General features: G+C 38.3%; 1 protein-coding gene across 1 annotated transcript; it reads left to right on the top strand.

Moving 5' to 3' along the window:
- Window positions 1-10,657: 10,657 nt before the first annotated feature.
- On the top strand, window positions 10,658-14,885 carry znf706 (zinc finger protein 706). Its single transcript, XM_074613218.1, has 3 exons — window positions 10,658-10,797; window positions 13,322-13,467; window positions 13,956-14,885. The coding sequence occupies exons 2-3, from the start codon at window positions 13,333-13,335 to the stop codon at window positions 14,049-14,051; spliced, it is 231 nt and encodes a 76-aa protein (XP_074469319.1). The 5' UTR covers window positions 10,658-10,797; window positions 13,322-13,332; the 3' UTR covers window positions 14,052-14,885.
- The last annotated feature ends 2,121 nt before the right edge of the window (window positions 14,886-17,006 follow it).

Consider the following 17,006-nt stretch of genomic DNA (forward strand, 5'->3'; position numbering starts at 1 on the left):
AGTGCAGGTCTGACGCTGATTGGCTGCTGCAGATTGAGCTGTGCTCTGATTGGCTGCTGCAGATTGAGCTGCGCTCTGATTGGCTGGTGGGTCAGAGAGGCAGGTAGGAGCCCACCTCACCTGCAAGCCAACAAAAAGAGGGCATTGAAGGCACCATGATCAGAGTTGCCAAGTCTGCTTATTATACAAATTATAAATTTATACAATTATACAAAACAAATGGACGATAAAAATGGACGCAAAAAAAGACATGAAACGTTCAATTTCAAGTTTATAACAAGAAAAATGTAAAGTTACAAGCTGAAAATGGATGCAAAAATGACATGAAATGTGAACATTTTAAGTTTACGATGAAAAATGTAAAGTTTCAAGCTAAAAAGGGATGCAAAAATGACGTGAAATGTTCAATTTCAAGTTTATAACAAGAAAAATGCAAAGTTACAAGCTAAAAATGGATAAAAAAATGACATGAATCGTTCAACTTTAAGTTTATAACAAGAACATTTTTAAATTACAAGCTAAAAATGGACGCAAAAATGCAATCTGATGCATGCAATCCAACATAAATTCATACATATATATATAAAGTGATCAAGTGTCTCATATTGTGGTAGGTAGGTAAGGTCGCTTGTTTTGGGTGTTTTGGGCTTGTTTCTATAGACCTGGTTGCTTGTTTCTCTCTCGAGATCTGGCAACACTGACCATGATGACACAGAGAACACAGGCAACTACTTAAGTTTAACCTTTAAAATGAACTCCTCTGCTTTTAGATATAATTTTATTTTAGAAAATAAGGTTTTTACAAAAACAAGTGGGTTAAAAGTATAGTCATGGTCGCCTCATAGTTGTCCTCAGACTGACACACACATCCACAGGTTTTCCTTCAGGTCGACAGCCACTGATTTCACCTTTTCCCCCTCTAAATGCTCATAATGAGTGTGAGTGTCAGTATGTTTCAGGTAATCTCGGAGCAGACAGAAGGCAGGGAGGAGCCCGGTCATTAGCTGACACAATGCCATTGTCCCCTTAATGAAGCCTTTGTATGAGAAGGTCCTAGTTTTTGGGATTAACCTGCCAGAGCAAACAATGTGTGTGTGTGTGTGTGTGTGTGTGTGTGTGTGTGTGTGTGTGTGTGTGTGTGTGTGTGTGTGTGTGTGTGTGTGTGTGTGTGTGTGTGTGTGTGTGTGTGTGTGTCATACAATGCCGGAGCACTGCTGAGGTGGGGAGCAACAATTGTGACCACTGACCCTAAATACTCCCTTTTTTGTTGTTTTAATTATTGTTGTTGATAGATTGATGATTTCATTAATCCCAATGGAAAATTATAATGTTACAGCAGTTAAGTCACACATAAATCACAAAACAAACAACATAAGGCACAACATGAGACATGATAAATTGTAGATAGTAGGTAGCAATGAAATAATGAAAACATTGTTAAAAAAAACCACTAAAATCTGAATTAGAAACTGAATCTAAACCAAAAAACATTATATCTGTTGTGTCAAAAACATTAACTGTTTTAAGACAAAAATTAAGATTTTTATTTTCATAAATAACTGTATTTTATCATAATAAATTAACGTGATGTCCTAGACGACCGCCTATATGGCTGATGCCTTAAGCCAGCCCTGGGTATGGATATTAATGGTTATGGATGTGTTCAAGTTTGTTCATCTTGATTTTCACCACACCAACACACACACATACACCTATTGAAATACTAGATAAACCATTAAATACAGAGGCATTTCAGTGGTGGAAAGTAACTAAGTACCTTTACGGAAGTAGTGTACTTAAAGGTCCAGTGTGTAGCATCTCAGGGGATTTATTATTATTCATTACAATGTTTCCATTAGTGTATAATCATCTGAATCTAAGAAGAATAACTAAGAATCGAAAAATCGTGTTTTCGTTAGCTTAGACTTTAGCCCTTCATATCTAGATAGGGAGCGGGTTCTCTTCACCGAGTCCGCCATGTCGCTCCGCCATGTTTCTACAGTAGCCCAGAACAGACAACACTGACTCTAGAGAGAGCCTTTCACGTTTTTGTGTTACCTGAAGGCCACCGTAGTTCTCCGACAGGGTTAGAAAGGGAGAGGTGAGCGGAGGGGTATTCAGTTGGTTGCAATCTGCAACCACACCACTAGAATCCTTTAAATCCTACACACTGCTCCTTTAAGTACATATTTGAGATGCTTGTACTTTACTTGAGTATTTCATTTTTTAGCTACTTTCTACTCCATTTCAGAGGCAAATATTGTAATTTTTTTATTCAAATATATTTGTTTCACAGCTGTAATTACTAGTTGCTTTACAGTAAGATTTTTAAGATTTTGCTGTACTTTTACTTAAGATTCAGTAGTAGGACTGGGTGTTACAGTCCCTGAAGTTCAGCACTACAATCACCTGAGTGGGGTTGTTCTTGGAGGAGACCACTGGATGATGCTGCCACTGAGACACATCTTCAGTTGTGTACCTCGGCGTCATTGGGTGATTCGGCCTTTTATCACAAGACACTCTCAGTCTATAGGCAGGCCCACCGCAGGCTGATCAGACCTGGCTGTGTGTCTCATGGTTAGCCTCTTGGTGGTCTTAATGTGGAGGGTCTCAGAGAGAGTTTGAATGCAAGACTATTACTTGTAATGAAGTGTTTTTACATGGTAGTTATTGGTACTTTTAAAGTCACTGTTCTATTCCACCACATTTCAGAGGGAAACAATGTACTTTTCATTCCACTACATCTACAGCTGTAAAAGATCTCAGAACTTCTTCCAGCGCTGCTTCAGCGTTACATACAAATAATGCAGAAAAATAAACTCTGATGAAATCCCCTCATTTGAATTTTCAAAAAAGGTTGAGATGCAATATCCAAACTGGTTTGATGTCCCATGAAGGTGTTTGCATGACAACATTTGGGCTTTTGCTTATGAATGCCTTCAGGCACTCTCATATGGAAATCTAAAAATTACGTTTCAGATTCAGTTAAACCGTCAGTGGTGTTTTGTATGTGTATGTGTGTGTGTGTGTGTGTGTGTGTGTGTGTGTATGGGAGAAATGCAAGCATGTGTTTGCGTGCGCTGCGGATGATCACTACTATCCTCCCTTGTCTAATTTGTTTTACAGAGCACCTGGGCCTTTGCTGAGCTCTCTCTGTGTGTGTTTAAATGGTGCTGCTAGATAAATACAGGTGGGGTCCTTTTCTTCCAACAACACACAGACACAGAGATGAACAACAGAATGACAGCAGAGTAAGAGAGACCAAACTTTATTATTTATTACATTTAATTGACATTTAATAGCTGATGTATTCCACACATATTTCTATCCAACTTTATTACCACTTTTTCCCATGAACATGGATGGATTACTGAATGCGCCTACCGAGCACAGGCCCCTTAAAGCGCCTGGGCCTGTACCCAGAGCCTCTGTTTGAAATTACTGCTTACATTTCTTGTTGGAAGGTCAATCAAACAACGATACAGGTGGGAAACAACGACGAATACACAAAAAACAAGTACAAAGAGTACCAAAACTACAACAAAGAGACACAAAACGACTACAAAGAGACCAAAAAACTACCACAGAGACACAAAACAGCTGCTTAGAGACAAAAAAACAACCACAAAGAGACACAAAACAACTATAAAACCCCATGCAAAACTACCACAAAGAGACAAAAAAGAGCCACTAAGAGACACAAAACGACTATTAAAAGACTAAGAACTTCCATAGAGACAAAAAACTACCACAAAGAGACACAAAACAACTACTAAAAGACAAGAGACTACCACAAAGAGACACAGACAGTACGACGTAAAACTATCGGAAAGATGCAAAACTACCACTATGCGACCCCAAACAACTATTATAAGAAAAAAAACGTCCACAGATACACAAAACAGCTACTTAAAGACAAAAAACTACCACATAGATACACAAAACAACTACAAAATCCCATGCAAAACGACCACAAAACAGCCACTAAGAGACAAAAAAACTACCACAAAGTAAAACTACTGTAAAGATGCAAAACTACCACTAAGAGACACAAAACAACTGCAAAACTGTGAGGGGGAGGTTTTGATTGACTTAATCAAAGTAATGGTTATGTGTAGGCTTTTCTCATATTTGTAACGTTGCCCTACATGACTTCTCCCGGCTGGAATGTCGGCCATGTGGAGGAATGACAGCTAGAGTAGTGCGGAGGCTGCCCTACAAGCTGTCACAAGCAGCCATAAGCAAGACAGGAGAGTCAGGGGCCAAGAGACACAGAATACCTTCCTCTGTGTGTGGGTGTGTGAGTGTGTGTGTCCCACTGTGAGAGAGGTGAAAGGTGTATCCTACATACCTGGAGTTTTTTCGCAGGGAGAAGCAGCTTGTCTGGACTTGGCCAGGATTAGGTGTCAGAGTCTACCTGTTTGAGTACAGAAACTCACAGCTGAGACAGAGACGCAGCGTTGTTGTGAGGGGGACGTGTCGACAGTAGTGAGGAAAGAAGGCCGAGGAGGATGAGTTAGAGATGACTGGAGATGTAGAATAGCAGATTAAGGCTTATTTAAACAGGTAATTAACAAGTAAATATCTCTTTAAATGAGTTGTTTCCACCCTGGGATTCAGGACACAAAGTTATGTTTAATTTTTCCTATATGTTCACTTCTTAAGGGCTTTAAAAATCCTTCAAAAATCTGAAAAGAAAAACATCCGTTTTCACAATTCAAGAGGGGCCATGAATAAATATTTTTTATTTTAAGATTTTATGATATCCTACAAAACATTCTGCATTTTGCGTAACAGTATCATACAGCTGACATGAGTATATTTAGTACCTCCAACACTTCCTTACAGATTTTGTTGAGCAGATTCCTTTACTTCCTTTACACATTATACTCATTATCAACCTTGCATTGTCTAAATCCCATGACATTTGTGTTAAAACTGACATTTGATCCAATGCTGTTGACTCCATTCACTAACAGCCACAGTTGCCCCAGAGCTGCTGCTGCTGCTGCTGGTAGTGAGGTTAGTGAGTGCTGTCACCACCTTCACAATCAGCCTCTGTCTGACCGGCTTATGTCTGCACTGACCCCAGACCTCGCCTCTCCTTCAGTTGCACTCTGTGTGTAGATGTGTGTAAGTGTGTGTGTCGAGGTAAGAAATTAACTTTTTCCCCCCTGAAGGCATAGTTTGCCCTCTTGATGTGATTTCTCGGGGCATCTCAGGGTCAGTTTTAATAAACCGATGAACAAAATGCAAAAAAAGAGGAAAAAAAGTTTGTACTATTAAGTTTGGTTTTAACTTTCTTCCCCTCAAGAGATATATTGATGTGATGTTGGTAGTTTAACTTTTAATGTGATTTAATTTTTTCTTTGCCAAAATACACTGTAAAAAACACTGTGATTAAAAAACCCTGTGTGTGCCATTTATGTCAATCAAGTCACGTAGTACGAGGCCTCTGAAGATGGCAGTGAAAGTTAACAGTATGTGGATGTGTTGTGCCCAAAACTGCATGTGATTATCATAAAGTGGGCATGTCTGTAAAGGGGAGACTCGTGGGTACCCATAGAACCCATTTTCTTGAGGTCAGAGGTCAACGGACCCCTTTAAAAATGGCCATGACAGTTTTTCCTCGCCAAAATCTGAGCATTATTTAGCATGACATGTTTGGTACCAATGGATTCTTTAGGTTTTCTAGTTTCATATGATATCTGTACCTTCTACTGCCTTATTTCTACTCTCGCTCTAAAACTGAACCTGCTACAGCCTCTGAAATACAGTAAAGTTGGTCGGGATCGCGGGTCTCAGAGGGTTGCAACTCAACCAGGCAAATAAAAACTAAGATTTGATTATTTTCTTTACAGATTGATTGATGTTATGTTAACAATATGCAAAAAAAGTGCTCAGTTTGTACCATTATGTTTGGTTTTAACTTTCTCACCCTCAGAGATAGATTGATGATGTTGGTAGTTTCCTTTTTAGTTTTTCCAAAATACACTGTAAATACACTGCTGTTAAACAAACCCCGTGTGTGCCATATTATGTCAATCAAGTCACGTAGTACGAGTCGTCTGAAGGCGGCAGTGAAAGTTACCAGCATGTGGTTGTGTTGTGACTGTGTCACGGCTTGTGTACGGCCCGACTGGTCTGGCAGCATTGTGGCATGTCACGGTGGTGCAGCAGCAGCAGCAGCAGCAGTGGACTGTGGCAAAACCTGTTGGTTCGGAAAAAAAAAAGGAAAGCACGAAGGGGGGAGCAGGTAGAGGAAGTGGCCGATGGGGAAGATGAAATCCAACTTCCTCTTCCCTCAACAGCCTCCAGAGAAACAAGGAGGTCACACTGACAGCCACTGTTTCTCCCTCTCTGTGTGACGGCTTGTTGCCAGACAAGTTTCTCTACCCAGAAATGCATTTAAAAAAAAAAAAAGAAGCCTTTCCTGACCCTGGCTTAACCTCTTGAAAACTAGCTGACCCTGGATCATGCAGTGAGAAACGTAAACCAGAAACTGCAAGAGATCATTCACAACAAAAGGAAAACAACTTGGCTGAGCCGAAAGTGAACCTGAAAGCCCTTGTGGCGGAAGGAAAGGACCCAAAAGGGGAAAAAAAAAAAAATCTCAGGCTGTCTGCGGCAAACCCCTGCTTATTCATACACACAATGGACAGCCAGATAATATTCTCCTCCACTATTGAATAGCTGACACCTGGAAGATTTGTTTTCACGCAGGCCCTAAGGCTATGGGCTGGACAGCCTCACCCCAAACCTATAAGCAAGTCCCTGCACAGCCACCTCCAGGGTGGGGGGAACTTGAGCAATGTGTGGCTTTTGTAATTTTTTTCCTCTCCCTTCTTTCTTTTTACTTTTTTGCCTCCTTCTGAAAGCATAATCACATCCTTCTCTCTTGAGAGATATCCCCCTTTCACAAAAGACTGAAAGGATTGTCTCTCTTTCTTATGATGAAGGGGGGAGGGTGGGGGGGAAGCAGGAAGGTGGTGAGGGGGGTGCACAATGGCAGGCTGGAGACTTTTCTCACAACGATAAAATTTCTCTCAAGAAAGTCGTGACACCTAACTGTCGGGAAGATTTCCAACAGGAATGAGACACACACACACACACTGATTTGACTGACTTATTCTTTCTAATAAAGACAAATACATTAATGCAACTCACAGCTATAGACAAATAAAAACTATGATTCTGTTATTGGGATAGCATGTGAGTCTTCTATCATGTGATAACTGGAGTTGCGGCTTATTTACATGTCAGCTGCATTCAGTCAAATACAGAGCGGAGGTGAACGGCTCCACTGTTCCCGGATAGAAAAGATGAATATCTGATGCAGTCCCATGAACCACATCGTGGTCTGTACAAATTGTGCAGCTGCAGTATTTGTATAACTGTGATTAAAAATAGATGTTAATAAAAAGCTGTCAAACAGTCAAGACAGATTTTTTTTTTCTGGGCTAGCAGTGCATACTTTGAATTGTTTGAGATTGTCGTAATGATAATTCAGCTCTTTTAACATTACAACCACACATGTTGCACATGTGTTGGTGGCACAGCAACTGATTTCTCCCACACAACACATCAGTATACAGTCTACATAACATGTATGTAGTCTTCTGTACCTGCCCCCTAGTGTTGCTCTTGGGGAACATCACTTTTTATTATTTATCTCTCAAAATTGATGTGTGATGCAAAGAGGTAAGGTCCTGTGCATGGTATATACACGATACCAATAGATTGGAGGTGTTTAGTTTAGTAGTAAAACCAACAATAACATAGAGTGAGGTGCAAAAGGTTCAACAAATAGCAAATAATCTGTGCTTTCCAATGAAGAGAAATAAAACACTGAACAAATGATACAGATTTGTAAAACAGGTAGACAACTATTTTCAACTTATAAACAAAAAAATTATCAAATATAAAGAAATGTGTTATTATTGCACACAATCTAAAATGGTCTTTTATAACACTGTTCTAGTCCCATAAATGTGTGAATACTGACCAGGCACATAATTAGATGGGAAATGGGTCTTCCTTCTTTTGATTCCAAACAAATAATGAAACATTACCAGGCCTGTGTTTGCAGATTTTAAGCAGATTATCATGCAATAATGAGGAAAAAAATATTGTGAATAAAGCAGTGGATAAAGCCATAACTTCCAGCTTTGGATCATCATGAAGCATTTAATTAAACACATCTTTGTATTATTATTTTAGTTTTTTAGTTTTATTTGTTTTTTTAACTCTATTCTTCTTTTTATAATTATTATAATTTCTTTTCTTAATTTTATTTCAATTTTTAATGTTGAAGTTGTTTTCTCTAGTGTACTTAATGAATATGTCTATAAGCTCAACTACTTAAAAATTGGTTTATAAACGATTGTAATTACATAACTGTAAATTGCATATATGAAAACAACCTCGAAAAAAGGGAGAAAAAAAATTATAAAAAAGAAAAATTCAAAACATCTTATATTATAAGAAAACCTGATTTACTTTCTTCTCCTAATTCCAGTTTATGTGGATGTGTAGTAACCAAACTCTGCCACGTGAGGGCGACACTGCCAACGTCATATATCTACGTCATCAGCCAGCCCTACCAGTGCGTTCATGGAATGCTCTAATAATCGTAAAATGCGATTATCCCGAGGTACTTCCGTGGTTAATTCCATTCAATTCAATTCAATTCAGTTTGCTTTATTGATCATGACTGTCAGGTGAACAATATTGCAAAAGTGTCAATTCAATAATAAATAATTTTTTTTTAAAAAGTACAAAATAAAAACAAAAACATATATATACATATATACATATATACAATTCATTAAGCAAATTACAATATATAGATATTTAAAATGGAAGAAAACAATAAAGAAGTAATTAATGTTTTTTGTGTCAATAAAACAAACAAACAAATAAAATAACAATTGATAATATATTGCAATATCAAAGGATAAATGTAAAAAACAACAACAAAAAACAAGAAAACAAAAAAAAACAACAACCATGGAGTAGAGGAGTAAATAAAAGGCAGAGTGTGAGTTACATCTATTATGCGTTGTTGTGGTTGTGACATATTCCCTAGAGTTGACAAAAAGCAGCGTGTCTGACAATAAAAAAAACAGCAATAATATTGATAGGTTAATTGTGTTATCCTATCATTCCTAAAATCCCAGTTTGGTATACTGCTCCTAACACGTCATTTTCATTAACCTTTTTTAGCTGGTCAACACGGATAAATCCAACTACTTGCTCCTCTCATGAGAGAAAATATTGTGTTTGGTATTAACATGAAGGACACTAAGAGTGACTTGATATTGAACAATCTGATACTGCTGGCAATTTTTTTCATTCATGCATCGAAATGGAGGAAAATTAAACCCCTATTTTCTGTTTTTGAAAGGGACCTTGTGGACAATCATCTCACTGCTTTAAGACTAATGAATGGACAACATGCAAAGTCTCTCCTTAGAGCTTATGAAGAACTGAACATATATGATGACGACCCCTTAGAGCAGGGGTCAGCCACATGCGGCTCTTTAACCCCTCTCCACTGGCTCCCCGTGGATTTTTAAAAATGGAAATGAATATCTGTTTTTTGTTTACATTTTAATTTTAATTTATCATTGTTGTAGGTCTATGGTACGAGGGTACGACAGAGTATTGGGGCCACATTGAGGAAAAAAAAATAAATATGTGTTTTCGAGAATAAAGTCATAAGTTTACGAGAATAAAGTCGCAGTATTATGATAATAAAGTCATAATATTATAAAGTAGTAGTTTTACATGTTATTTTCTTTTTTCTCGTAAAGTTATGACTTTATTCTCGTAGTATTGACTTTTTTTCTCTTAAAGTTATGACTTTATTCTCGTAAAGTCACAACTTTTTTACTTGTGAAGTTATAACTTTTTTCTCTTAGTTATGACTTTATTCTCGTAAAGTTAAGACTTTTTTTCTCGTAAAGTTATGACTTTTTTCTCGTAAAGTTATGACTTTATTCTCGTAATATTACGACTTTTTTTCTCGTAATGTTATGACTTTATTCTGTAAATCTCAGATGTTTTTTCCCTCAATGTCGCCCTAATACTCCGTCGTACATTTGCACTTTGGCCCTCACTGCATTAGACTTATATACTATATACATAGACTATAAACTGTGTTACTTTCATCACAATGCTCAAATGTTTTGCGGCTCCAGACAGATTTTTATTTATTTTTTTGCCTAAAATGGCTCTTTTTATAATAAAGGTTGCTGACACCTGCCTTAGAGCGACTATGGAAGAGTGCAGTCTTATTATTATTTATTTATTTATGCATTTATTTTTTGTTCCTTTAATTATTTTCTACCCCCTCTTTTATTTTTGTTATTATTTTATTATTATTTTTTTATAATTTAAGTTATCTTTCCTATCCAATTGTGCCTTGTATGTTAGAAGTACTGAGTTTAGATTACAATGCCTTAATGTTTGTAAATTCATTTTCTTCAATAAAAAAAAATGTTAGAAGTATTGAGTTTAGATTACAATGCCTTAATGTTTGTAAATGAATTTTCTTCAATACATTTTTTTTTTTAGAAATATTGAGTTTAGATTACAATGCCTTAATATTTGTAAATGAAAAAAAAAAAAAACACTGATAAAAGTTTTGTGTGTCGTAACTTCCGGTGACGTAGTGCTTACTCTTCCCGAGTGTCCCTGAACGCACCAGTAGCCTTCAGCTGTCTGCTAACTGAGCAGCTGTCACTCTGAGTGTGTTTGCGCCCAACAAACCACACAAACTGTTACCTTTAACAGGTAAGAACTGCTCTCCCTTTACACTTTGTATAAGCTATAACATGTGGTTGATACTTTTGACTGGTTAACGTCTCCTACAGGCCGAGAGGTAGTCAGTTTGAGGTTAGCCGGCGAGCTAAGATGCTAGCTACATGTAGCTAGCATCTTAGGCTAACCCACGTTACAGCTGCAGAAACACACTGGTGTTACTGGAGCCAGATGTGCTTTGGTAACTTCAAGGTTTTGTCTCTAGGGAACATTTCATTATTGTTGACTTTTTGTACAAAAGCCTTATGTTCAACATTTTATTTTGGCCTATGTTTTTATTCTGTATTGTGTTTTATGTTGATTTTTGCATGTAAAGCACTTTGTAACTATGTTTGGAAAGGTGCTATACAAATACAGTTTATTATTAATATTATTATTATAGAAAGGACTTTGTCCGAGTAGTAAACATAGAGGTGGAGTGGATATTAAATGGTTAGCTAACAGTTTGCTAATTCTTGTCTGTATTCCCACATTGTTCCTAATGTTACATCTGAACATTCATATCACTGAAATGACTAATTACACTATATATTCTTCAAGCTCCAAGCACCAGTAAATCTAGTTTTTTAAATCAGCTAACTTGGCTAACATATGGTGTTGACATATGTTAACATACTGAGTGTTTAGCAGACTTGCCAGATTTTTCCACAAGTTAATCAACACTAGTTACCACTGAATGCATTGCTGTGCATACTATTTATATAAAGCAGCAACATGTGCAAACATCAGCAAACAGAGTGAAACACAGGAGAGGTAAAGGTATACAAAAATTATAAAAACAATAATAGAGATATAAAAGATACAGAGTGAGTGGGTGAACATAGTGTATGCAGTCCGTCAATAAATAAATGTAATATGTACATAGACCTTGCTAGAAAGCAAGGCTGGATTACCAACAAGGCAAAGTGGACAACCACCCCAAGTCCCTAGACCTCCAGGGGCCTTGCATTTCCCAGGGTTACCCTCTCAACCAGAGTATGGTAATTTTGGATTATGCACCATTAAAGTTTATAAACTATTATGGGATTTAGAGTGAGTGCTGCTATAGTACCTAATATCAGGTCCTTGTGTCAACATCTTGGGACCCATATCTCATTTTTACCCTGGGGCCCTTTTAAAGGTATAAAATAAACTTTATTAAAGTATCCTTGCATTCTTTGGGGACATCTATGGACCGAAACCGACGCCCTGACCGTATGCATTTACCTTCATCCACCTAAACTTTTCCCTAAGGAAGGATCTTGTGGAGCTTGTGCTGGACCGGAAGAACTAGTTTTATCCCACCACACAGTAATCATCCATATATAAATGGCTGTGAGAGCAAGACAGAACTTGTTGCCCTCACCAATACCAGTGTTACGCCCCACCCTTGGGCAGCCCTATTGGGGCGAACAACACTCCAACATTGCCCCAAACCGACCACAAAAGACACCTTTTAAAACTCTCAAAATCCATAGGATTTATTAACAAAGACATATATAAAAAAAAAGACAATACAAAGTCGTAAACTGAGAAGCAGCAGGAGCAGCAGTCCCCACACCAGAAACCTCTCCCTTCTGCTGCTGGCACATGAGCTTTTAAGCACTAAAATGCTATTTGCAAGTAAATCTGTATCACAACCTGCCAAACCTTGGCCTGCTCCAAGAAACATATGTTATTAAAACCTGCAGGTTTATACAACAGAATTATCCAGATAACTCTGTAAACTTGCTTCCTGGTATCGTACCCTGTATAGTCACTAAGCTAAGCAGTTCTATTGTTGTTTGATTTCCCCCGTCCTGAATGACTTTCATGAAATCCATTAACCGAGATCTTATAGCCCTGCCTGTGTTTCAGCTGAAGCACCTGCATTTCATTTCAGGTTAAACGGAAACTTTATCTTGTTTACTTTGGCTGATCCTGACTGATTTACAGTTGTTGTTTGCTTTTACAGTATTTATAGCCACTAAACTTTTAGCTGCCTATATGAAAGGTGTGGCATTGGCCCTGCAAAAGACTGATGGGAAATAATGTAGGGCTGTCCCGAACACCTTTTTTTGGGCTTCGAAGCTTCGGTGACTAATATTCAAAGGTATTTAAAGCTTTGCAGCGCGTCCTAGCAGGCAGAGATGTTCTTCTGTCTGTCTGTCTGTCTGTCTCCATTTCCACCGTTTCCGTGCCTGGGACAGAGCTGCTGCTGCACTATTGTACAAACACGCACCTCTACACACAAAAAACGGTCGAAGCTTCGAAGCATTTGGGTCAGCCCTAAAATAATGAGAGACTTGCCTCTCTCATAGACCACAACTTTTGATAGTCTCTGCCACCCATACCTTTGCTATCACAATGGTATCACTACTGTACTGTATTATGCAAGCCTTCTCTGTGGGCACTGGGCACTAAAAGAACTATTACTGGCTTTTAATAACTGACTTGTTTATGGTAGATGTAGTATGTTTTAACACTGATGTGTATAAGTAAACGTTAAGTCCTTTCTCCTTGCTTCCTCCCCTTTCAGGCTTTGCCAGAATGGCACGCGGGCATCAGAAGCTTCAGTCTCAGCAGAAAAACGCCAAGAAACAGGCGGAGATGAAGAAGGCCAAGGGTCACGATCAAAAGACGGCAGCCAAGGCAGCGCTAGTGTTCAGCTGCTCTGTGTGCAAGGTGAGTGTGTCTCAACTCTGACAACCCAAAAGTCAAAACCTGACTCAAGCTGGGACTTTTATTTTCCATTCAACTTTCTGCTGGCATCTGATCCCCTTTGTAGATTTGTATAACATCTTTTGATCACCAAGAGGCCATATTTTCCAAAGAGAAGGCCTCTGCCATTTCCCTTAGTTATAACATATTATTACAAGACGTTGTTGAATACTCGATTCTGATTGGTCAATCACAGCGTTCTATGGGTGCAGTTCTGATGTCGGACTCTGGCGGACCGTTTTTGTGTCAAATTATTGATTTTTTTAAGTAAGTATCTGTGTAATAAGCGGGATAATGTACAGCTCGCAAATCACTGTTGTGAAATAAACCCCTTCAGGACGATGAGAGACCACTCCGCAATATCGCCCTGTCGGGGTTCCTTTCACAACAATAACCGGCTCTCTGTACATTATCCCTTACATTTCTTTTGGATGCATTGTCCCTTTCTGCAGTCCCAGATGCCAGACCCAAAAACCTTCAAGCAACACTTCGAGAGCAAGCACCCAAAATCCCCTCTGCCTGCCGAGTTAGAGGGAGTGGAGGCATAAACTGTCACCCTGGAACCGGATTCCTTCAAGGCCCTGCACCATCTCTGCACTTGTCTCAGTCTGACAGCAATGGATGATTTGATGTTATTAACATGAAGCGGTTATCTTCATTTAGGCTTTCACAGGCCAGGTTGCCTTTAACACGATGCTTCCTCCCATCCAGTCCTCTTTTTCGCTCATGTTTAAATACACGCGGGACTAAACATAAATGCCGGTTTTAATTTCAGGGCCACTGAAGACCTGTACGATCCAGGAACAATCCAAGTGATTTCTCGTTTCATCCACACCGTTTTTCAGAACAGATGCCTCACTGCCCTGATGTGTTGTGCACATAGGAGTATTTCTTGCTGCTAGCGCTTGTACCTCTCTATCTGAATGGATTGAATTGACTGATTAAACCTTCATAGCAAATATGACACATGAGGTAAACACATACAGTGTCCTCAAACAAAGCACGGATTCGGCTTGGGTGGGAGAATTCAGATATTTAAATTTGCTGCTATCAAAGCAATGACAAACGTGACCTCGTCTATTTTATTTGTGCTTTGAGTATTGAATCAAAAGGAGGCTGTGACATTTTTTTTTCTCATATCAGTTGTTGAATATGGAACTCCTCCTCAGCGCTGTCTGCTGGTATACTGCAATCTTTCATCTACCTAATCCTAATTTCATGTCACAAAAATGTGAAATTTCGCTAGCCATTTCCAAGCTGCTACATGAATTGTAAGTTAATAAAATTTTACGGGAGTGTGTCGGAGACATGTGTACGCTTGGAAAATGAATGAATGCTCCAATGATGTATTATAGCATTTTATTAAATTTTACTTTGTGGTATATCTGCGTTTCTCTAGAAAGTGTTTCTTTTCATAAAATGGCATATTTTCTGCCTTCTGGGTGTTGTAGGATGCACCCTTGTTTGTTTTTCTACTTTGGTGGACTAAAATTCACTTTTAGCTTTCACTGTTTGGTTGGCCTTTTTCAATATTTACAGTCCAAATTGATGGCATTTTAGCTGGTGCACTGCTCACAGAGCGTAAATGTTTTGTTTTCCACATTATGTAAATGTGAAATCTTTATAAGACACCAGCTGTCACTTGTAAATGTGCAATAATTAATGAATAATGATTCATATTTGTGTACACAGTATTGCATTTAGTCAATCTGGAGCCTTAATATTATGGACAGACAACAAGGGTTATACATGGAAAAACAAGATTTTGACGCAAACAATAAGAACACCAGTGCCAAATCTGAAACGGATATTCAAATTGTAATGAAACAAATATATCAGTGGTGTGATGTAGAACTTGATAGCAACCGTCATAAAAGCCTTGCGTCAGCCAAACTGCTGACAACAGGAAATGACTCAAACTGCAGCACCATGTGTGTCTAATTAACAAAAATCCTGTCTGAACCCATTAGTCACTCGACCGACTGAAAATGACGTCTTTGACTCTGTTTCGTCCCAAAAAGCATTAATTTCCTGAGGTCCCTTTTCTCCAGCTGTGACAGATGCATCAGTTCAGCTCCGACTCAGTGACAGAAAAGATGTGTTGTCTTGCCATACAGACAAAGCAATAACCACAGCACTGCATTTACTGATGTTACAAACTGGCCTTGTATTCAGTGTCTCTAAAAAAAAAGCCACAAAATGATTCTTTGTCATAACAGAAATTACTCTTTTTATTAGTAGTATTCAGACGAATAGAAAAATAAAGCCAGTGCCATGCTGCTTTTTTTAAATGGTTTGAGCTGCTAGACTAAATGAGTCATAACCCACATTATTCCTCTGTCTCACCCCCACACAATCAACCTCCCCATCTGTAAACTTGTGAATTCCAAAAAACAACACATGTTCATTGATACAAACAGACATCTACTAGAACTCCTTTGTGTGTTATGTCCCATCTGTTTGGATTCAAGCACAGACATACTGACGGGAAAAAGAGGAGCACTTGCACAAAATGAATTAGTTGGATTAATTAGGTGAAGGAATTAATTAGATTCCCACCGGCTATGGATCATCTATTTCCAGGCACAGTCCATCTCCGATTGAAGAGATGAAAACAACCGCAAATCAGAAACTGATCTCACTATACTAGTGATAAAGAAACACTTTGGTTTTTGGGCTTTATGTGACATAAATGTGTGACATTAATTTAGACCAAATTATGAACAATATGCATCTTTCTGGCAATTTTCAAAAGAGGTTGAGCTTCCATTAGGAGCACATTTCAGGGAGCTTCACCTTTCATTCAGGTATATGTTGCGTCTCAGCTATAGGCTATGCTGTAATAAACGTGTCAGATAATAGGTTCGAAATGTTTATTTTTATTGCTATGTTTTTCTTTTGTAAGACAGGTCAAGGAACAGGATTTATGTGTGATACCAGAGGGACTAATTATTGGCTATTTGTAAGACTAGTGCACTAAATTAACAGGGATGGTGGGCAGACTAAGGCCTGTTTAAGTAGCTGAGTATCATCTCTTTGTCTGGGTATGATTCAAAGAAAGTTTAAGATTTGTAAGTTCAGGGTTTGAAAAATGGTGTCACCTGTCAGAAGGCTCGTGACGGCACAGCCTGAACTACTTTAATGACAGATGCTTAGTCTAATGATAGATCAATTTAACATTAGTTCAGTAATGCTCATTTATTACCATTAATCAAATGTTATCTCACTATGGTTAATTTACTCTCCATGTGAGAAGCTGTGTCTATTTCTGTCCCTGTTCTTCTGACACATCGATATCTACTACCAAATAAACAGTCAAATTTGAACTCCTTCTCATCATGCCTAAGATGGAATTTATCAACTATATCTCCCATGTGTCTCTGCGTACCTTGTTTGACAAAGGCTCATGGAATATGTATTTTTTTTCACATTCATACATTAAAACCAACTTGGATTTCAGAAGTAGAGAATAAAGAGTGACATTGAACCAAATGAAGAAATAG

The sequence above is a fragment of the Sebastes fasciatus genome, chromosome 17, assembly GCF_043250625.1.
Source record: "Sebastes fasciatus isolate fSebFas1 chromosome 17, fSebFas1.pri, whole genome shotgun sequence".
Lineage (NCBI taxonomy): Eukaryota > Metazoa > Chordata > Actinopteri > Perciformes > Sebastidae > Sebastes > Sebastes fasciatus.